The 22,816-nt window shown below is 43.6% G+C and overlaps 1 protein-coding gene across 5 annotated transcripts in view; it reads left to right on the top strand.

Annotated features, from left to right (window-relative positions):
- Positions 1 to 22,816, top strand: part of TTC29 (tetratricopeptide repeat domain 29) — a 349,015-nt gene that overhangs the window by 91,232 nt on the left and 234,967 nt on the right. For all 5 annotated transcript variants that reach the window (XM_077279296.1, XM_077279292.1, XM_077279295.1 and 2 more), the window contains exon 6: positions 10,496 to 10,708. In XM_077279296.1, coding sequence (XP_077135411.1) covers positions 10,496 to 10,708 — 213 coding nt within the window. The remainder of the gene's footprint in view (positions 1 to 10,495; positions 10,709 to 22,816) is intronic.

Here is a 22,816-nt window from a genome sequence, read left to right as displayed (position 1 = left end):
TCCTCATGACGAAAGGAAAAACCGCCAATTAATGGTAAAAATTTACTCATACTCCTATTAATTCTTTTACGAATCTTATCCAAAAATAAAAACTTAGAATCAGACCATAAAATTCTGGGGACAATTTCAGAAAAAACAAGACCCACAGACGGAAAGGACTGTCTAATGCTGCAAATATCAGACCTCATAAAAGCCAATAAATCTAAAGTTCTCATTTTGCCCAGATCGTTACCGGACAGATGAAAAATCACTAAATCTGGAAAAGGAAACATGTTAATACATTTTCTAAACTCAAAACAAAAATTTGACCATTTCATGCCCCGAACACTGTGCCAGAAGATCTGAACTTGAGAAGAATTAAATGATAAATTCTCAGTATAAACTCTCTGCCTGGCCCTCTTCTCTGCCCAAAAAATATACGAGTGTCCAATAATCCAAACTATGAATGGACCTGAAAAATAAATAGATAATTAGTAATCGTAAAGTTCGTGGCGAACATACAATTTGAATCTATTAGATTCCCATCTACCCAATTTCTGTATTGAAGCATCCTCTAAGCCTGATCTGGCTGCTTCGGTAGCAGCTCCTATACGGAAAGAATGGGAAGTGATCCTAAGGTGTTGATAATTCAAAGAACATAAGCATTTTTTTAGGACTGCATTGAATTGAAATATAGTTACAGGTAAACCATCCAAATGAATAAATAACGGGCCTGAAATATCTGGCCTAATAGTAAGCCAACGCATAAAACTAGATACTGGGCAGATTAACGGCTCAGGGAAAGAGTTAATAATTAACCTAGATCCTCTGCCCATCTGGTCTGTTTTTGATTTTCTAATAAATAAAACTACTTGAGAATTATCAACTCTGACATCAGACATGAACAGACCAGAAGGTTCAGATTTTTTAGTTGAGACTACCTCGCCAACCCGCAAGGCACCGAAAAATGTGAGTGTGAATATTGAATAAAATAAAAGGCTCTCCTCTCTAGAACTACAAACATCAGGGAGCGCTAAGCATAATTCCTTCAAAAGCTGGAAAGAGATCGGGCGTCTTGAATCGGGTTTAAAGTTAGATCTCTTCAAGCCCTTCAAAAATTGCTTTAAGGGGAAAAAACTAGTTAGCGGGGGGTTACCCCTTAATTTTAGAAAAAACGATACCCCTGCAATGGATTTAGCTATAGCTGAGTGGGAGAGGCCTGATTCAGACAGAGATACTGCAAACTGCAGGCCGGATAAGGCATTGGATACATTACAATTTAAGTTATGAAGGGCGCAAAAATTCACCCATCTAAGCCACGCGGCCGAATAATCGGCCCATGATCTAGCAGAGAGGGAATTCCTAATACACTGAGGAATCAGATCGAAATCAGCTCCCAAATTGACTGCGGGCAAGGAGTTGGCTCCAAATCTGCGTTGGGTACCTGTAAGCAAAAGATTGACCGCTCATGTTTGTACAGTGAACCCGCCACTGAAGCCCATGCACTCACACCTTGTTTCGCTTTGATCCAAATATTAAATTTTAGGCATGTTAAAACCAACTGTCTTATAATCAAAGAAGCACATTTATTTTTAGAGGATAGGGTGTTTATGGAGAGAAGTACTCCTTGATTCAATGAAAAGATGCTAATCCTGGAGTTCTGAATCAAAGAGCCCCATAAATAGAGCCCCAAAAAAATTGCAAAGAGTTCCAGCACCATCTCATTATTTGTGATATGAGAATCCAACCAATGAGATGGCCACTGAACCTAACACCAATGATGTGACAAGAGAACACCACAGCCGAAAGTGGAATTCACTGAAACAGAGAAAGCATCATAAAGCCGTCTAGAAAAAACTCGACCGATTGGAATAATACGCAAAGCAAAATTTAGTAGGCCGAGTAAAGATTGAAGATCCTTTAAGATCACCTTCTTTTTGGTAAGACAATTATTTAGTGCAGTGGATAATTTTACAATTTTGTCCAGCGGGAGTCTGGATTCCATTTTAACCGAGTCTAACGTAACGCCTAAAAACTCGATACAATTACAAGGAAAAACGGTTTTCTCATGGGCAATGGGAACACCAAAATACTCGCACATTTTAATAAAACTATTAAGTGTATCTAAACAAATTGAGGATTCAGGGGGGCCTACAAACAAAAAATCGTCTAGATAATGCAAAATATTGACATTAGGGGAATTGGATTCCAGTATCCAATGCAAAAATGATGAGAAGCTCTCGAAGTAGAAACAAGAAAGGGAAAAGCCCATAGGGAGGCATTTGTCAAAGAAAAAATGGTTTTCAAAATAAAAGCCTAATGAATTAAAACCGTTAGGATCTATAGGTAATAACCGAAACGCCGACTTAATGTCCGATTTGGACATAAGAGCGTTCTTACCCATAGTCCTAAGCATGTCTATGGCCAAGTCAAATGATGAGTAGCTAACAGAACAGACGTCTTTATCTACCTCATCATTTAGAGATGAACCGGTGGGGTACGATAGGTGGTGAATCAGGCGGAAAGATCCCGTATCTTTTTTGGGTACTAAACCTAACGGAGAAATACGAAAATTTGGGAAAGGAGGGGAGGTAAAAGGACCTGCGACCCTACCAAGTTCCAGCTCGCTAAAAATTTTTTCTCTAGCTATTTCGGGATTAAACGCCAGAGAGGGAAGATTCCTTAACAACCTACAACCGATCCCTTTAAAAGAAGGCACAAAAAAACCTTTAGAAAACCCGTTAAAAATTAATTTACTGCTCAGAAGATCTGGGTACTTGTTTAGCCAGTACACCAGTCTTTCCAGCTTCACTGGGGTCGAGGCTTTTTGCATTACTGTCCTTGGAAAGTGTTTGCTGAGCGGACTGCTTTTTAAAGCATCGTGACATAGAGTGCGCATTTCCGCAAAATGAACACTCATGTCGAAATCTGCAGTTCGTATTCCACTTACAGACAGAGTCATTAAAAGCAAAGCAGACGCCCTTCTTAGGAAGGGCTGATGACACCTGTTTAGCTGAAGACTGTCTCTGAGGCAGCAACAAGTCAGAGCTTCTTTAAAATGATTCTGAGGAATTACCGTAGAGGATGTGGAAATTCCAGGACTGTTGTCAAAACTGACAACTGTGGGAGAAGGAGATTTAAAAACCTCCCCCAGTGTCTCTGAAACCACATCCTTGATCATGTTTTTGAAATCAGAGTGCGAGACAGACAGGGGCACATGAATGTTCTCACCCCTACTGATGGCGTCGCTGCTGCGTCCAGAAGCGTTGCCAGCACTCCAGCCCTCCATGTTGGGCGAGCGCCGGTGCGAGCCAGCTGATCCTGACCCGATGGAGTCCTCACGCTGCGGGAGCACGCGGTCCGGTGCGGGAGCTGGGATGCTGGAGGAGGCCGCAGCCATCGCCGACAGGGCGCCTGACAGAGGGGTTTCCGCAGCGCTTGTACGGCTGCATCTTACCCCTGAGCTGCCAGCGCTCACTGATGACGCGGCTGGCGACGGCTGCAGACGCTGTGGGAGATCTCGCGCCGGGCTGCGAGATCTCCTGGATGCAGCGCCGCGAGGCTTCCTGGAGGGCGCTTGAGAGCGGCGTCTGGTCCTCTGAGCCGGGCGCGGTCCTTCCTGTGTTGCCGGCAGCGCCGGAGAGCCTGGAACTCCGCTGACAGACGGTGGCTCTGCAGATTCTTGACGCGAGGACTCAGGCTGGGATGCCGGTAAGGGAGGGGGGGAGACGGCTTCGGAAGCTACCGCATAAGGTTCTATAGCCAGGCAGCTCCTCAGCCAGTCAACCCCGCCCTCAGCGCCGGCTCTGGATATCAGCTGCTGAAGTAAATCTTCCATCATGGAAAGGACTCTTCTTTTCTTCACTGCTCCAGCGGAATGATGTTCCCTGGTAAAAGCCGGTAAATATATAGCAGAATAAATCTGCCCAACAACCATAACCACCAATAAAAATAATTTGAAATGGGCGCCAAAAGCGCCAGTTAAAACCAGAGCTTCTAAAAATAGCTCACCATGGACATTTAAACTGACCTGAGATTGAACCCTAAATTAAAGCCCAATGTGCATATCTGATAACAACAATATTCCTAAGATCTGTAATGCCATGAGACCCCCCCTTTATTTCATTTTTTGACGGGGGGGGGCTAGCATTCTCACACAAGCTCAGGGAGACCAGTGCCAACACCGCTGGAATGGCGCTGGCACCGGAGGTGAGTATAAGTGTTATTATTTTACTAGTGCAAACATGCTGATTGAGATGGGGTTTCCGAGGAGTGGGCAACTATTTTAATAGCCCGTTTAGACAGGCAGACAGTATCTCCCATGCAGACAGAACGGTCAGTACTAGATTGTTCTGTCCGCATAGGCTGCCATTGTTCTTGATGGAACATGTCCTGTTCACATAGGAGGGTGTGCTGATGAAAGCAGTGATTTTTGTAAGCCTTTTTTCTCGTTCATTGTGTGATTGGCAGCCCGTTTACACTGCACGATTATCGGGAACACTCCTTCCTAATAATCATGCAGTGTAAGTGCATGCTTGTACTGTCCATTCCTGTACATGATGGCTCACACTGCTATTCTTTGCTTTACTTATTGATGGATGATTCGTCACAATGAAGTCTAAACATCATAAAAGCAAATTTTGCAAAATTGAATTGTGAACTCATTAAGCCTGAAGGTCATAACAACGGATTCTGCTATTGGAATAGAACAATTTAGTAGACCCAATGTTTAGTAACCTAAGTTAGGGGCCCTTAATTTCAGCAGAGAACTAGTTACAGAACTGTAGGATAGTGCCTGACCGGATGGCTTAATATTTTGATATAACTGTTTTGGCCTCTTACCATTTCTTGGGGTTGGATCTTGTATGTAGGACAGTGAATGACCGGACATGATGGCTTAATATTTTGATATACCGTAACTGTTTTCGCCTCTTACCATTCCTTGGGGTAGGATTTTGTATGTGTACAGTGAATAAAAATATCTTAGTCTATGTCTCTTTCTATTTTATGTAGAAGAAATTCTGGCTATGTTTCTAACTTGTGTTCTCCAAGACGTAATAGAAAAACTGCTGTTTACAACAAATAGTCTGGTTTCTACTTATTCTTCAGACTAGAATAATGTTCCCGTCTGGAAGAGTCAAATTATTTTCTTAGCGTTGTTTCTTCCACTTTAACTTCCACTGGATAGAAAAAAAATGCACATGCTTATAGGGAAGAAGATAATTAGCTGCCCTCCAGATTGCTGATACGAGGCAGTCGGGCAGGTCAGCCAGTGCATCTTGCAATTTGTGACATAATAAATTACTCGAATAACACCGGAAGCAGTCTTTGAACCTAATTAACATCCCACCAGATTAATGTCAGGTCTCGGCAAGCAGTGCTTTACAGCGATACCTTATTTATTTAATTATGGGTTAGTGTATAACGCTGTCCTTGCTTTAGCAATGAAACCTTCAATTGTGCCAGCTTTTATTCTTAAGTGGGATAACGCATCTTTTCCTCTTCCTTCTCTTTGCCGGCGTTCCAACTAATCAATGCGATGCTGAATGAGTTCATTTTAGTACACTCAATCATGGCTCTAATGTTTGTAGCTTACGGGCGCAGGCATCAGTAATGTAAGAATGTTATATGGCTTTAGTTTGGGCCATTTCATTAAATATTCATGACATCAAAAAATGTGCATCAAAATAGCGTCTGGAAGAATTACATTTATGTGCCTGCTTTTATGGCAGCATCCCATTTAAACCCATTTGTGTTAATATCAGTCTTTGCACTGGGAAAATGATGCAGCTGATGAAGCCATGTGCATGTTTCCTTATCTAAAGCCTGGTCAGTACTTACAACTTGAATATATTAAATCAATTGAAGTGATTTTGATATATTTTGTAGCCTAGCAGGTATGTCAATAAAGACAAGATCCATATGATGTACATAGAGATTTCATATGGAATTTTGTTCTTGCGCTTAGAAACTAAAACAGTAGTGGTTATACCAATAACACGAAGATCAAATATATCTCATTGTATGTATCGTGGTGCTTGGAAGTTTGTGAATTTTCCATAGTTCTGCAAAAATGTAACTTAAAGCTACATCAGATTTTCACCCAAGTCCTAATAATAGATAGAGAAGCGTATCAAACAAATTCACCCCCAAATGCTAGTTTCACCACTTAGTGAATTTTATTTTTGTAAGTCATTTTAGTTTCTAGGGCTAGGTGTCCACTACATTTGTTATATACTATTCCCATAGGCACCCATTCATCAGATGGAAGCCATAAGTGTGTTTTTAGGACCTTGTCTAACAGATATGTGTCTGAACACTGTTTATTTTAAAAATTACACTATCCTATGAGAGGATCACTGAAAAAAACATGTCATGCTTCAGCATCCATCCTAGCTGTGACAACTGTAGGGCACATACCCCCTGAGCATATGCGCCCAACGGTGGACACAAGCATAATGGGTACCTAGCCTAAAGACTAAAAAGGTCTTATTTTTAACCTTTGAAACAGCAGTAAAGGATAATTCAAGGGCATTGAGTTTCCCTTTTTGAGCACAACTGCTCTTTGAGAGCAGGACTGCTACCACAGGGTTTTTTGACTGTAGAAAAGATTAAGATGGCCCTAGTGTTTCTTATGACATTTTGTGAATGCCCCCATTCAATTACTATTTAGTGCAGTGGTCAAAACTAAAATGGGCAGGTATTTAGTGTATGTATGGTATATATTGTATATGCTTTCATTCTATACTAATTAGGTTACGTAACTGCTTGGTTAACATAACTGCATTGTGTGTCTCTTGCCTATTTGGAATGAAAATATACCGTATACAGTTTTGAATGTAAATTTAATGGTCAAGTAATCAGTCTTTACCTACATAGCTACATGGCGGGAATTTTTTTTAAATGAGTATATGTGCTTTATAAAATTGTGTATTACACACCGACTATTACTGGTTACATGACCAAATGTAGTAGTGTATGAGGTTATATTTTGGTGTTCTGTCTAATGGTCGCACCAGTGTTGATCATCATTATGCCTGCTCCACTACTGTTATATAGATAACCTATCTTTAGGATAGCATGCATACATTATACATCAGCACATTGCGATTAATGAATACAAGAATTACACTATGGCAATACATGTAAAAACGAGAGGTATTTGTGACAACATTGCGTCAATCTGGCTACTAGTGCGGGGGTGAATTATTCTTAATTATGCCAGACATATTGTTCTCTTGCTCAGTAGGTCTAGGGACATGAGCCTTCATGTGATACTGTCCGTTGACCCTTGTTGTATGTTAATTTGTGGAATGCCTGCTGATTACGTATTGTATCTGCCCCTTGCAATGTACTAGTCTGCACAACTTGAAGAACAAATACACAATCTAATTGACCAATCAAACATGAGGGATTACCTCCCCGTACCTTCCCCCAGTCCTGTGAGACAATGCCCTAAAATGAGAGCTTTGGGATATAAAAGGGCCCTTCTCCTGTCACCGGCGTGACTCTACAGGATGTCAGCTCAGGAACCACAGTTCCAGCTGGTGGAATACAGATCTGCTCCACTGCCCATTACTGAGCCCACAGTCATTTGAAAAACCCAGGTTGGGACAATCAGGTCACCTGGCCACATACCTCGCTGTGCTCGGTCAGCTTCCTAAGCTCACCGCTGTTTCTTCTCTGTGGGTGCCTGCCAAAAGCAAGATGCTACTGGTTGGGTTAGTTGTCCTTGGATGCCCTGAAGTCACTGAGGTTCTAATCCCCGCTGAGCCAGTGAGAGGGTGAGACCCTGTCATTTACACCATTTTGTATTCTTGTTGGGAATGTGCTATATGTTGTTGACTGTTGCTGATTAGTGATCAGCGAGTGTAATCATTGCTTGGGTGACCTCCGAGTATTTATGACTGCTCGGAGATTTAGTTTTTATCGCGGCAGCTGAATGATTTACAGCTACTAGCCTGCTTGATTACATGTACTCAGCCTGGCTACTAGCTGTAAATCATTCAGCTGCCGAGATGAAAATTAAATCTCCGAACACTAACAAATACTCGGAGGTCACCCGAGCGTGCTCGGGAAAACCCAAGCAACGAGTACACTTGCTCATCACTATTGCTGATCTAATGAAGCCTTACTGGAGTGTGATACCCTAATTCTGTGTTGTCTGAGTAGTGTTCTGCCCATCGGGAAGGAGTACTTGCCTTCAGTGGGATGAGCCCTGGCTCGTGCGGTCTTTCTAGAGGCAGCATGGCCAACGGACGAGAGCACCCACTGACCCTCGTGTTTCCAGAGTGCTTAGTTAACATTTTCTCAGCAAATAGCATAAAAGCCATCCAACCATGATAATGTTTACCTAATATGGATGATCCCTACCTCAAATGACTCACCTTTCCATGTGCCCAGACAGGCCTCTAATGAAAACGAGAAGAGATAGGAGCCAGTCTTGGCTCATAATGCCGGGGTTGGATGGCTTTTACGATTCTTGATAAAAAAAAATGTTAACTAGGTGCCTCATGTTGTACACATTTATAGCAATAGTGAAAATCATGTATGAATTAATTGCAGCGTGCTGACACAGTGTATGTATATGTTTATATACTGGCCAAATGAAACTTGAAAAAACAAGCATGGTCACAGGAGCGCTGAAATGAAGACGGGACAAAAATATTGGTGTAAACCACAACGCGTTTCAACGGTACCCCGTCTTCATCAGGTGGAAGTTTTACCTGATGAAGACGGGGTAACGTTGAACCTCATTGTGGTTTACACCAATATTTTTGTCTTGGCTTCATTTCAGCGCTCCTGTGATCGTGCTTGTTTTTTCAAGTTTCATTTGTTCCTTCTCGAAGGTGCACGGCTGGAGCTGCCTTGAATCCAGCTTTCCATTTTCAATTCCTGTGCTGTCCTCACAGCGCTCCTAAAAGACCGCTATTTTCCTGACTTATAATATATATTGGCCAAAGCACATTTGTGCACCTGCGCATTGATTTAAAATGTAAAGTTTACATGCCGTTTTTTTTGGTAGTTTGTAGTAGGGGTGCGTGGTACACTTCTGGGCTGTGCAACCTTATCCACCCTTCAATCCCCAAAAAGTTTAATTATTCGCTAATCTTGGTACCAATGTCTTCTCCATTCCATTTGAGGTCTGTCTGGGCACAGAGAAGTGAGTCATTAGAGTTAGTTCTCATCATCAGTTGCAGGGTTGTATAGCATCTCTCCATCATCTATGTAGTGGCTGCTGTGGGGTACTGCAGATCAACCGCTATTCGAATGAATACAAAGAAATTGGAGCAACTCTTTGAGAGACTTGTCCCCATTCTCTTGTCCTTATAGTGTGAATTAGGTTAGTTTTGTTTAATGGGATAATTTCCCTAATCTAAATGTTAAAATAATTGGTAAAAATGGTTTACCAAGTCATATTAGTAGAGGTGTAGTCAAGGTTTACCTTTTTGAACTGACATTGCCATATGCCATCAGTACAACAAGAAAGTAGCTGTTGTGAGTCCACTATAGAAGGGGGACAAAGTATTAACACAGTTTGGAGATTCAATGATCTCTGAACTAACTGGATGTTTTCTGCTTCCACCAGAATTCTTTCAATTTGTTACCACACAGAAGACAGGCAACAAAGCCATTGATCTGAGTTTATTAACGGGAATCTGACAGCAGTTTTTTGCTGTGAAATCTGATAGCAGCATAATGTAGAGAAAGAGAGCCTGATTCCAGCGATATATATCAGTTACTAAACTGCTTGGTGCAGTTTTGATAGAAACTCTGTTTTGCCTTATGTAGATGGAGCAGAGCTAAGACTTCTGGGCTGTGTATAACCCTACACACACCCCTAACTGGGAGCATTCTATATAGTGTTTGAATTGTCAGCAAGTTGACAATCAATGTTAAAGATAGGGTTACACAGATGAGCCTGACTGATCTGCACATGAGCTGTAGTCCTCTGATGATAATCTCCTGATGATAAAACACTGATTGTAATGAAACTACAGCACACAGGCTAATAAGTTCCACATCCCTGTAATCAGGCTCTCAGCTTTTACGTTATGATGCTCTTAAATTAAATATGAAAAATCTGCAAAAATATTCACTTTAAGTTGAATTGGCTGAGTACCAGCTAGAGCCACACCCATATCTGCGGGATTAACTAATAAGCTGGGCAGCGTCACCTTATTCTGCTGATTGGTGTGTATCCGAGAGGTTGGACATGGAAGTGAATGGAAACAGTTTAGTCACAGACAACCCCTTTTAAATTTGGAATTGCTTTAAAAATAATTATTTTTTATATATTTATTTTTTTTATATATATATTTTCATGAAGGTAACATGTATATGTTTTTTCTTTTGAATAAAGAGTTCAACATTTGCTAGTCTGTCATTATTTACTATCCTACTATATATGGACTGCAGCGCTTTAATATGCCTTTTTATGACTATGTAAAGATTACATCCACTCCCGCTGTGTAGTCCAGAGTGACGGTATTTATACATGCCTTATATATTGTAGGTCAGTTGGAGAAGGCTGCTGAACATTATGAGGCATTTTATCATTTGACAGTAGGCCGGATATGGAAGGATGAGACAGGCCGCACTCACAACTCACGGGCCTGCGAGAACCTCTGGAGAATATATACATTGCTATCAGAGAAAATGCTAGAGAATAAAGAATGGCAACAGGCCATCAAAACTCTAATAAAAGCACTTGCTATGGCAAGAGAAGGTAGGTGGAAAATAACGCTTTCACATATATTTTTTAATGTACCATACTTCTTTTGCCCATGAGCAAACTAAATGCTGTGAAATGTTTGGCTAGGTGATCATTCCCTCACAGACAAATACCATCAATATATTTAACTTTTCTGGTAAGCAGGTTTTATTGGATAAAATTTGAAGTTAACGTTTTAAGCAAAAATTTCTGAAAACATTTTTGTTCACATTTTCAAACAGTGGTGCTGTGTGCAGGTAAATACACTATCTACTGCTCAAAAAATAAAGGGTATGAAATTTAATTTAAGTGGAAAATCTTTTCTAAGATACATTCTTCAAACACAAAATAACATATCCGCAGGGATTGAAAACTAAAATCACAATTGTTTTTTCCACTTAATAAAGACGCCGCCATGGTGTTGAAACGCCTGGTGAATAAAAGTCCTTATCATCATCATCATTGTTGAAGAATCGATTTACTCCTGCAGCACAGCCCACCTTACGCGTTTCATCCAACTGGATCCAATACGCAAACGAAAGCGCACACACCAGTCTCTTTAGGACAGCGGGTGACTTTTAGGCTGCCGTCACACTATCAGTATTTGGTCAGTATTTTACCTCAGTATTTGTAAGCCAAAACCAGGAGTGGGTGATAAATGCAGAAGTGGTGCATATGTTTCTATTATACTTTTCCTCTAATTGTTCCACTCCTGGTTTTGGGTTACAGATACTGAGGTAAAATACTGACCAAATACTGCTAGTGTGACGGCAGCCTTAAAGTGTGTTTTTCTCTAAGGGCAGAGACACACTGCCGTATAACTCGTGCGAGGATCGCATCGCACTGCACGCACTGGCCTGGCACTTCTCCTGACCAGAGCATGACAGTATGATGTGTTTCTATGCAGCTGTCAAGCTCAGGTCAGGAGAGCCGACAGCCAGTACGAGGGTTACAATGTGCTTCTCGCACGAGAAATACGGCAGTCTGTCTCTGCCCTAAGGCTGTATGCACACAGTGCGTTTTTTATGTGTTTTCTCCACGCGGAAATGGACAAAGAAACGCTATGGAATCCTTATTCAAGCTAATTCAATGACAATCCTGAAGTGTTGTGCACATGATCAGCAACTTTCCTTTGACTATTTGCAGTGCGCTTTTTTCTTCAGCATATCAATTCTATGTGAGTTTCTGCAGCGTTTTTCACCCATTGACTTCAATTGAGTCAGTCAAATCCGCAGCAAAAATGCAGAAATGAAATTGTTTCCGGATTTGCTGAGTTTCTGTTTGTGTTTTTACCGGCTTCCTATGGTGTTTCCCACGCTGTCATCAGTGTGACAGTTTAGGAAACACCAGCGCGGAGGTTCTTATCGGCGGTAACGCTACTGCTGGTAAAGCCGTCGGTCAGAGCGCTTTGGGGTAATGCAGTCAGATGTCAGCGTGACCCCCCAGCTGTGACTGCGACCCACGGTAATGCTATCGCCGGTAAGATTGTCAGTCAGAGCGCTGCGGGGTCATGCTGTCAGCCCCCATCGGGCTACGTCTGCTGTCACTAATAACAGTGATAGCAGGTGTGTCTGATGGGAGACGTAGTCTCATCAGCCAGCACCTGTGCTCACAGTTTAAAAACAACAAAAACAGGAAAATAATAACATACATATTCAAATAAAAATGAAAAAAATATACTCACCTAACACCAAATCCCCGACACCCTCCTCTCCTAGAAAAAATGTAAAATAATAAACCAAGATATACTCACCTGTCCGCAATAGTCCACTTAATCCCGAGTGTCCCACAACGATCTCACGTGTAGAACAGTCACATCGGGATATGTGACTGCTCTGCCCGGCCGCTGGCGATACACTGACAGGAGGTAATCGCTCCCGCAGTCTATCACTGAGCTGCCATGAGAGAGTTCATTGGAGTTCATCAGCTGATCAGCTCCGATGCTCTCACTTACATCAGCACGGCGTGAGAACTTTCTCACGGCAGCTCAGTGATACACTGTGGGAGCGATTACTTCCTGTCAGTGTATCACCGGTTGTCTTTGAAATCAGTCACATCAGTCATCAGGATCGTCGTGGAACATTATAGATTATCTTCCCAGCGAACAAGTGAGGAATATTGTGGTTTATTTTATTTTTGTTGCAGGAGACGTTGACTTTGGTGGATTAGGCGTTTCGGTGAGTATGGTTTAATTAATATTCATTAAAGGAGTCTGTGTCATTATTTCAAATAAAGGACTTTATTCTGGGTGTGTGTTTTTTAGTCATCACTATGGGGTTACTAATGGATAGGTGTCTTATAGACGCCGATCCATTACTAATCTGTGTGCTTGATGTCACCTGACAAAACAAAGTGACATCCACCCCACGAATATGAACCCCACTTGCCACAGCTACAGGGCAAGTGGGAAGAGCGAGGCTAAGCACCAGATTTGGTGCATCTTATTAATGGGCCTTTTCTGGGGCTGCTGAGAGCTGATGTTTTTAGCCTAGGAAGGGGCCAATATCCATAGCCCCTTCCTAGGCTTTTAATATCAGCCCGCAGCTCTCTGCCTATCATTTGTTCGTTAGATTTTAAAGGGGGATCCAATGTCTTTTTTTCTGGGGTTCCCCTGTAAACTAGCCAGTGAAGGCTTTACAAACAGCTGTGAGCTGATATTAATAGCCTGGGAACACATGGCTGTTGGCTCCTTCCCAGAATATTAACATCAGCCCTCAGCCATCTGCTTTCCCTCTGCTAGTTATTTACATTACGCGGGAGCCCACGCAATTTTTTTTTCATTTTTTTCCTTTAAAATTAACAGTTGCTGTTTGGTTACAGCCTACTGTAGGTATGTTCGTTCTGTTAACTCTCCTACATAGGCTGGTGACAATGTGTGTTTCTGTGTGTGTATTTGTGTTTACTTATCGGCTTAGTAATGAGGGTGTCAGGCTGACACTTTTTCATTACTAAGCTAAAGGTGCCGTTACACTAAGCAACTTACCAGCGATCGCGACCAGCGACGTGATCGCTGGTAAGTTGCTGTGTGGTCGCTGGGGAGCTGTCACAAAGACAGCTCTCTCCAGCGACCAAGCGACTTCGGCATTGCTGAAACTGTCTTCAGCGATGCCGAAGTCCCCATGTAAAAAAAAAAACAAAACACTACATACGCACCTTCTGTCGTCCTTCATGTCCCTCGACTGTGTCTCAGCGCCGGCCGACCGTAACAGCGGTGCCCAGCGGTGAACCGCTGTTACTGCAGGTTCACCGCTGGGCTCTGCTTTACGGCCGGACGGCGCTGAGACAGTCAGTACGGCAAGCTCCAGGGGACGTGACGGACAACAGACGGTGAGTATGTAGTGTTTTTTTTTTTTACTTTTACCATGGTATCCATGGTAAATATCGGGTTACTAAGCGCGGCCCTGCGCTTAGTAACCCGATGTTTACCATGGATACCAGTGAAGACATCGCTGGATCGGCGTCACACACGGCGATCCAGCGGTGTCAGCGGGAGAGTTGCGACGAAAGAAAGTTCGTCCACTCTCCCTGCAACCAGCGATATCCCAGCAGGATCCAGATCGCTGCTGCGTGCCAAACATAGCGATATCGCTATGCAGGACGCTGCAACGTCACGGATCGCTGGCGATATCGCTGCAACCTCGTCTAGTGTGACGGTACCTTAAGGCTATGTGCACACGTTCAGGTTTTTTCGCGATAAAAACGCTATAAAAACTCATTAAAAACGCATACATTATGCATGCTACCATTTAGAATGCATTCTGCATGTTTTGTGCACATGGTGCGTTTTTTCCGCGAAAAAAACGCATCGCGGTAAAAAAGCAGCAGTTCATTAATTTTGCGGATTTTCCGCGTTTTTCCCGCTATTCTATGCATTTGGAAAAAAACGCACAAAAACGCGACAAAGACGCGTCAAAAACGCATAAAAAACGCATGAAAAAACACGAAAAAAACGCATGCGGATTTCTGGCAGAAATGTCCGGTTTTTGCCAGGAAAATTTCTGCTAGAAATCCTGACGTGTGCACATACCCTTAGGGCTAGGTGTCAATGACAGCTGCTTACACCAATCCCTAATCCCATTACCCCGATGCCACTGCATCAGCATGAATAAGGTTGAACAAAGAAATTACATCACAAAACTTTTTTTAAAATATCTTTATTTAGCTAAAAAAAGCCTTCATTGCTGTACAAAAACACATGCAAAAAACGCATACAAAAAAGCGTCAAAAACGCTTGTTTTTGATGCAGTGTTTTTCCTGCCAAGAGATGCAGAAATCTTGCAGAAATTTCTGTAAGCAAATACTCAACGTGCGCACATAGCCTAAAACTCCAAAGCGTTTCGGATTCAAACATACCTGGCTGAAATGATACAGTCAGTGCCTGATACATGTTGTACGTGGACTGTGCAGCATCTATCACCTGTCAGGTTCACTTTAAATGATCGCTGATCAGCTTACATGTAAATGTTCAGCGATCGCTTAACGGCCACAGGTCATGCAGTGTAAATGCACCCGAAAAAACAGTCTTCAGTAATGACATATGGTCATGCTCTAGAGCAGGGATGTCAAACTGAAATGCACAGAAGGCAAAAATTAAATATTTGGGCAAAGTCACTGGCCATCGTTGATATTTCTTAAAAAAATATCTACAATTGAGGAAGTTTTACTTTATCATCAGATATAATGATGAACCTTTTCATATGGAAGCAAATTTAAAGGGGTTGTCCCACAAACAAAGTACATTTTAATTAATGGAGCTTAAGAGTCAGATCCCATTACCGGAGCATTGCATATTTCCTTGTGGGCAGGAGCATACATAGAGACATTTGGTCCCATAGCAGAAGATCTAATTCCCCCCCCCCCCCAACCACCACCACCACACAGGGAAAAAAAATAGAATATTTGGTGGGGGTCACAGACGAGCATATCTCACAACTTTGTAGCCCTTCCAAAGTAATTTTCTTCCTATTGAAGCCCCTAGATTTCCCTTTTATTGCCCCTATAAAGTATGATGCCAACAACAGTGCCCCCAAACACAGTATGATACTCCCACAGTGAATTCCTCCACAGTACCTTACACACGCACAGTATGATGACCTTACTGTACCTCCCCTCAACTCCCCCAGCAAAATATGTTGACCGCAACACAGTATGATACCCACACAATGACTTCCTCCACAGTACCCTCCACACACGGTATGATGACGCAACTGTACCCCCCATCAAACCTCCTCCCTCCAATGTCATCAAACACAGCCCTTCATGCAATATAATGCACCCCACATAGTCCTCCATAAAGTATAATGGGCTCCACATAGTCATGCATACAGTATAATGGGCCCCACATAGTCCTTCATACAGTATAATGGGCCCCACATAGTCTTCCATACAGTATCATATGTCACGCATTAACAAAAAATACTCACCTCTTCACGTCCCCCCCACACACACACTCCAGTCTCGCCAGCAAGTGCTCTAAATCTATTCACTGCTCGGCACAGTAGGCGCGAAATAGTAACGTCATCGCGCCCACTTCGCTAAGACGTCAAACACCGAGGGAGAATGATGGGTTGAGGGACAGGACAATTTTCCTCTTCCATCATTGCTTTCAACTGTATTGGCATCCATAATGCTCATATGGTTGAAAGTGCGCAGTCGGAGGTGGGTGTGCGGTGCTGGTGTCGCAAGACAAATATAATCGCTTGCGGTTTGACATGTATGCTTTAGAATGAGCCATTTACTCATATGGGGAAGTGTCATGAGCATACTTTATGGTTCTGTATTCAAAATCTAAAATGAATGGCGTGATCCCCATTATCTTTCTCCAGCTATTTAGTGCAGTCCTAACTTATATTCATAATAGGATAACTACAATATACACTTCATAAGCTGAAAAGTCGCCACTTCTAATTCTAAATAGTATGTTCCCTATTTTCAGTGTCCAGTGGACTAAAATAGTTTTTAAATATGGATTGTGACAATCAAAAATCAGTTTTTTACAAAAGTCATTTAGCAGAGAAGGAATATTGATTGATATTAACATAACTAGCTGTTTCCAGACAGCTAACGCTCGGCACGCTCATTGCTATCTAATTAACGCTGCTGGTGATTAAACTAAAGTAAATAATGACGACATTCAATAGCGCTTACGCAGGTGGTAAATTAACTTAAAATGAAGTTAATAACAATAATAATCATTAAAAATCTGAATAATACTAATAACCAATCCTACGATTTAGTCGATATTGTTGTTGTCCATCAGCTACTGCATCTTGTCTGGATTTTCCTGCGGCCTGTGAGATGGACCTGGCGACTCTTCTTGGCTCATTTTGTTTGGGAGAATGCAGATGCAATTAAATGTACGTTTACCTTGGCTGAAGTGGTTGAATTACATAGAAAGGAAGTGCTGCGTGTGGTAATGTGGGGGGGGCGGAGCCTCGTGTGGTAATGTGTGGGGACGGAGCCTCATGTGGTAATGTGTGGGGACGGAGCCTCATGTGGTAATGTGTGAGGACGGAGCCTAGTGTGGGAATGTGGGGGGACGGAGCCTCGTGTGGTAATGTGTGGGGACAGAGCCTCGTGTGGTAATGTGTGGGGACGAAGCTTCGTGTGGTAATGTGGAGGGACGGAGTCTTGTGTGTTAATGTGTGGGGACGGAGCCTCATGTGGTAATGAGTGGGGTCGGAGCCTCGTGTGGTGATGTGGGGGGCGGGATTATGTATCGTAATGTGTGGGGACGAAGCTTCGTGTGGTAATGTGGAGGGACGGAGTCTTGTGTGTTAATGTGTGGAGACGGAGCCTCGTGTGGTAATGAGTGGGGACGGAGCCTCGTGTGGTGATGTGGGGGGCGGGATTATGTATCGTAATGTGGTGGGGTGGCGGGATTATGTGTGGTAATGTGGTGGGGGGCGAAATTATGTGTGGTGATGTGGTGGGGGCGGGATTATGTGTGGTAATGTGGTGGGGATGGGATTATGTGTGGTAATGTGGTGGAGGGGTGGGATTATGTGTGGTAATGTGGTGGGGGGCGGGATTATGTGTGGTAATGTGGTGGGGGCGGTATTATGTGGTAATGTGGTGGGGGGCGGGATTATCTGTGGTAATGTGGTGGGGGGGCGGTATTATGTGTGGTAATGTGGTGGGGGCGGGATTATCTGTGGTAATGTTGTGGGGGGCGGGATTATGTGTGGTAATGTGGTGGGGAGTGGGATTATGTGTAGTAATGTGGTGGGGGGCGGGATTATCTGTAATAATGTGGGGGTGCGGGATTATGTGTGGTGATGTGGTGGGTGGCGGGTATATGTGTGATGTGGTGGGGGGCGGGATTATGTGGTGATGTGGTGGGGGGGCAGGATTATGTGTAGTAATGTGGTGGGGGTGGGATTATCTGTGGTAATGTTGTGGGGGGCGGGATTGTGTGTGGTAATGTGGTGGGGAGTGGGATTTTGTGTGGTAATGTGGTGGGGGGCGGGATTATCTGTGGTAATGTGGTGGGGGTGCGGGATTATGTGTGGTGATGTGGTGGGGGGCGGGATTATGTGTGGTGATGTGGTGGGGGGCGGGATTATGTGTGGTGATGTGGTAGGGGGGCGGTATTATATGTAGTGATGTGGGGGGCGGGATTATGTGGTCATGTTTTTGGGGGGCGGGATTTTGTGTGGTGATGTGGTGGGGGGGTGGGATTATGTGTGGAGATGTGGTGGGGGGCAGGATTATGTGTGGTGATGTGGGGGCGGGATTATGAGTGGTGATGTGGTGGGGGGGCGGGATTATCTGTGGTAATGTGGGGGGCGAGATTATGTGTGGTGATGTGGTGGGGGGGCGGGATTATGTGTGGTGATGGGGTGGGGGGGTGGGATGTGTGGTGCTGTGTTGGGGGGCGGGATTATGTGTGGTGATGTGGTGGGGGGCGGGATTATGTGTGGTAATGTGGTGGGGGGGCAGGATTATGTGGTGATGTGGTGGGTGGGCGGGATTATGTGTGGTGATGTAGTGGGGGGCGGGACTATGTGTGATGATGTGGTGGGGACGGGATTATGTGTGGTGATGTGGTGGGTGGGTGGGATTATGTGTGGTGATGTAGTGGGTTGCGGGATTATGTGTGGTAATGTGGTGGGGGGCGGGATTATGTGTGGTAATGTGGTGCGGGGGCGGGATTATGCGTGGTGATGTGGTGGGGGGCGGGATTATGTGTGATAATGTGGTGGGGCGGGATAATGCGTGGTGATGTGGTGGGGGGCGTGATTATGCGTAGTGATGTGGTGGGGGCGGGATTGTGTGTGGTAATGGGGTGGGCTCGAGATTATGTGTGGTAATGTGGTGGGGATGGGATTGTGTGTGGTAATGTGGTGGGGGTGCCGAATTACCTGTGGTGATGCGGGCGGGATTGTGTGTGGTGATGTGGTGCCGATTATGTGTGGTGATGTGGTGGGGGTGGGATTATGTGTGGTAATGTGGTGGGGAGGCGGGATTATGTGTGGTGATGTGGTGGGGGGCGGGATTATGTGTGATAATGTGGTGGGGCGGGATTATGCGTTGTGATTTGGTGGGGGGCGTGATTATGCGTAGAGATGTGGTGGGGGCGGGATTGTGTGTGGTAATGGGGTGGGGGCCGAGATTGTGTGGTAATGTGGTGGGGGGTGGGATTATGTGTGGTAATGTGGTGGGGGGGCGGGATTATGCGTGGTGATGTGGTGGGGGCGGGATTATGTGTGATAATGTGGTGGGGCGGGATTATGCATGGTGATGTGGTGGGGGGCGTGATTATGTGTAGTGATGTGGTGGGGGCGGGATTGTGTGTGGTAATGGGGTGTGGGGTCGAGATTATGTGTGGTAATGTGGTGGGGGGTGGGATTATGTGTGGTAATGTGGTGGGGGCGGGATTGTGTGTGGTAATGTGGTGGGGGGGCGGGATTGTGTCTGGTGATGTGGTGGGGGGCGGAGCTACTGTGCAGAGGGCGGGATTAGCGAGTAATCACGATGCCTCTTATATATAGATAACATTCACTTTGGGTATAAATTTCTCATGTTTTCAGGATCTTTACTTGCAGTCGTTCAGTAGAACCTATGTTGTTTACATCCAGTGGATAAAAATCCTTCTTGGTTATGTGATAAACAGGTAGCTTCCTGCAGCCACTATTACATCATGTTTCCAGTTCAACATGAAAAAATTGATGAAAGGTCTTCTTTAAATATGTAAAGCGCAGCAGCCGGTGATAATTTCACTGCTGCGTTCTATATAGTCAGTGACTTATTAAATGAAATCTGTCATTATTAAGATTTGTCTTAAGCAAGCAGAGGTACTAGAGGCTATGCCTGTGAAAGGTGTAAATCCTTTGCAATGATCCTTTTTTTTTTTTATTTGATGCTCCTTCAATTTCTTCTTTTACTCTTGTTGAAATTAGTCTTGCAATTGCACTGTTAGTCATATCTGTGTACATGCAGTCCTCAGCTCCTCTTTGTTTCCCCCCCTCCAGCACTGCTGGCACTTGCAGACTAATTTGCAAATGAATAAAATAAGAATTTTGCAGCCAGGCATCAAATGGCACCAAAAAAAAAATAATTCTTGGAACTGTTTTACACAGCCCTAGTATGCAGTATCACTGCTTGTAAATGCTGCTTACATGACACAGGAAAATATGCTCAGTAAGGTTGCATTCACACAATATGGCTTCTTGCAGTTTTTGCAGCAATTTTCAAAAGTTGCAGCAAAAACTGTACTGCGTTCATGGCAAAAAAAAAAAAATCATAGCACGGATGTCAGCAGCTACAACTAAGACTGCATCCACCCTCCTGTTACCTAGTATATCTGACTACAACATAGCCTCTTGGCATTCACCATAATGCTATCCTGTGGTTGGCCATAGTATTTGTATCACAACCCTCAGTATGCAACTGACGAAGGTCTTTTGTATGGACCGAAACGTTTTGTAATGCTACTGTTTGAGATAGAATAAAACCACCAACAATCTTTACACTAAGATGAGTGCCGGGTTCTATTTTTATTCTTTTTAGGCAAGAGCCCATGACCAACAAGCAGGAAGGCAGGGAAGTGGTGCGCTGTTGCCGAAGAAGATGAGAAACCCATTCATAGTCCATGAGCCGGGCCAGATATCGGTACCACCCGGAGTGACTAATTTTCTTTGGTATTTTTAGGTAGATGCATGTCTGTAGTTTATTTTTTGATATGATAGCCCTTACATATACGTAGCTTATTAACCCCTTCAGCCCTAGGCCTATTTGTACCCAAGTGCCTAAGCCAATCTGACCTGTGCCACTTCATGGGCTAATAACTTTGGAACGCTTTCACCTATCCAAGCCATTCTGAGATTGTTTTCTCGTGACATATTGTACTTCACGTCAGTGCTAAATGGGAGTCAATATATTTTACCTTTCTATATAAAAAAATGCTAAATATTCGGAAATTTTGGAAAAATCGGCAATTTTTTAACTTTGAAATTCTCTGCTTTTTACAAAAATACTGATACCCCCCATAATAGTTATTAATTTACACTCCCCACATGTTTACTTCATATTGGCATCATTTTGAAAATGAAACCTTATTGTTTTACGACGTAATAGGGCTTATAGTTTTATGCGCAATTTTTCACATTTACAGCAAAACCCACTTTTCAAAGGACCAAGTCACTTCTGAAGTCACTTTAAGGGGCTTACATAACAGAAACCACCCATAAATTACCCCATTTTGCAAACTACACCCCTCAAGCTGTTCAAAACTCATTTTTAAAAACTGTTAACCCTTTAGGTGTTCCACAGGAATTTTAGCAGAATGAAGGCGAAATTTCAAAATTTCATTTTTTTTCCAGATATTACATTGTAATCCAATTTTACCTGCAACCTAGCAAGGGTTAACGGCAAACCCAAACTTGGTTACCCTAATTCTGCAGTTTATAGAAACACCCCACATGTACTCGTAAACTAAAGTATGGGCACACAGCACAGCTCAACACGGAAGGAGCGCTATGTGGTTTTTGGGTGGCGGATTCACTGGAAGAAATCTAGGGGGCCATGTCACATTTGAAGGCTGCCTGAGGTACACCCACAGTGGAAACCCCAAAAAGTGACCCTATTTTGGAAACTACACCCCCAAGGAATCTTTTAGGGGGTATAGTGACCACTTTGACCCAACCAGTGTTTCACAGTAGTTGGAAACACTTGGTTGAGAAAATGGAAAAAGTGCATTTTTTACATGAAGGTGTCATTTTAGGCTCATTTTTTTATTTTTAAGAGGTGTACCAGCAAAAAATGCACCCCACTATTTGTTCACCAATCTCTCCCGAACACAACAACACCCGATATGTTGTCGTACACTGCAGTATTGGGGAACGGCAGGCCTCGGAAGGGAAGGAGCGCCAAATGACTTTTGGAGTGCAAATTTTACTGGAAGAAATCTAGGGGGCTATGTCACATTTGAAGACACCCTGAGGTGCCCCAACACACGCACACACACTGACACATACACGTTCTGTGCTGAACAGGACTCTCCGGTCTTCTCTGCAGAGCTCCTATCTCCCTCTGCTTGCATGGAAAAACTTCCTTCCATGGCTAGAAGAAAACCATGCAAGGGACCTTCACCATCTGGATGAAACACTGAAGAACATCACAAACTTTCGCATCAGTGTGTCGCAGGGATCCTTCGAAAAGCTCTTGGATAATGAATCTTGCACACTTACCCTGAAGCTCTTTCAAGTTTATCTTGAGACCCTCAGAAATGAACAACTCTCAGCATTCTGGATGTCATACTTGGACATGGTCGAGACCATGCTGGCCCTGGTTCGAGCTTCAAGAGAAGGCAACTGGATGCTTCACCTAGGAGCAATCCGACAGATGATACCATGGTGTTTTGCCTATGACAAGGTCAACTATGCCCGATACCTAACCTATTACTATGCCACAATGTCTCGGCTGCCCATAGAACACCCAGAGGTCCATGAATACTTCATGCAAGGTGGCTTTTCGGTCCAGATCGGTAGCAAGAATCCTTTTGGACGAATTCCTGTGGACCAGACCATTGAAGAGACAATCAACAAAGACACCCAGACACCAGGGGGCACAAAAGGCTTCAGCCTCAAAGTTGGAGCTGTTTCCAGGTTCTACCTGACATCA

The sequence above is a fragment of the Ranitomeya variabilis genome, chromosome 1 (assembly GCF_051348905.1).
Source record: "Ranitomeya variabilis isolate aRanVar5 chromosome 1, aRanVar5.hap1, whole genome shotgun sequence".
NCBI classification, from domain to species: Eukaryota; Metazoa; Chordata; class Amphibia; order Anura; family Dendrobatidae; genus Ranitomeya; species Ranitomeya variabilis.
This window is presented reverse-complemented; position numbering and strand designations above follow the sequence as displayed.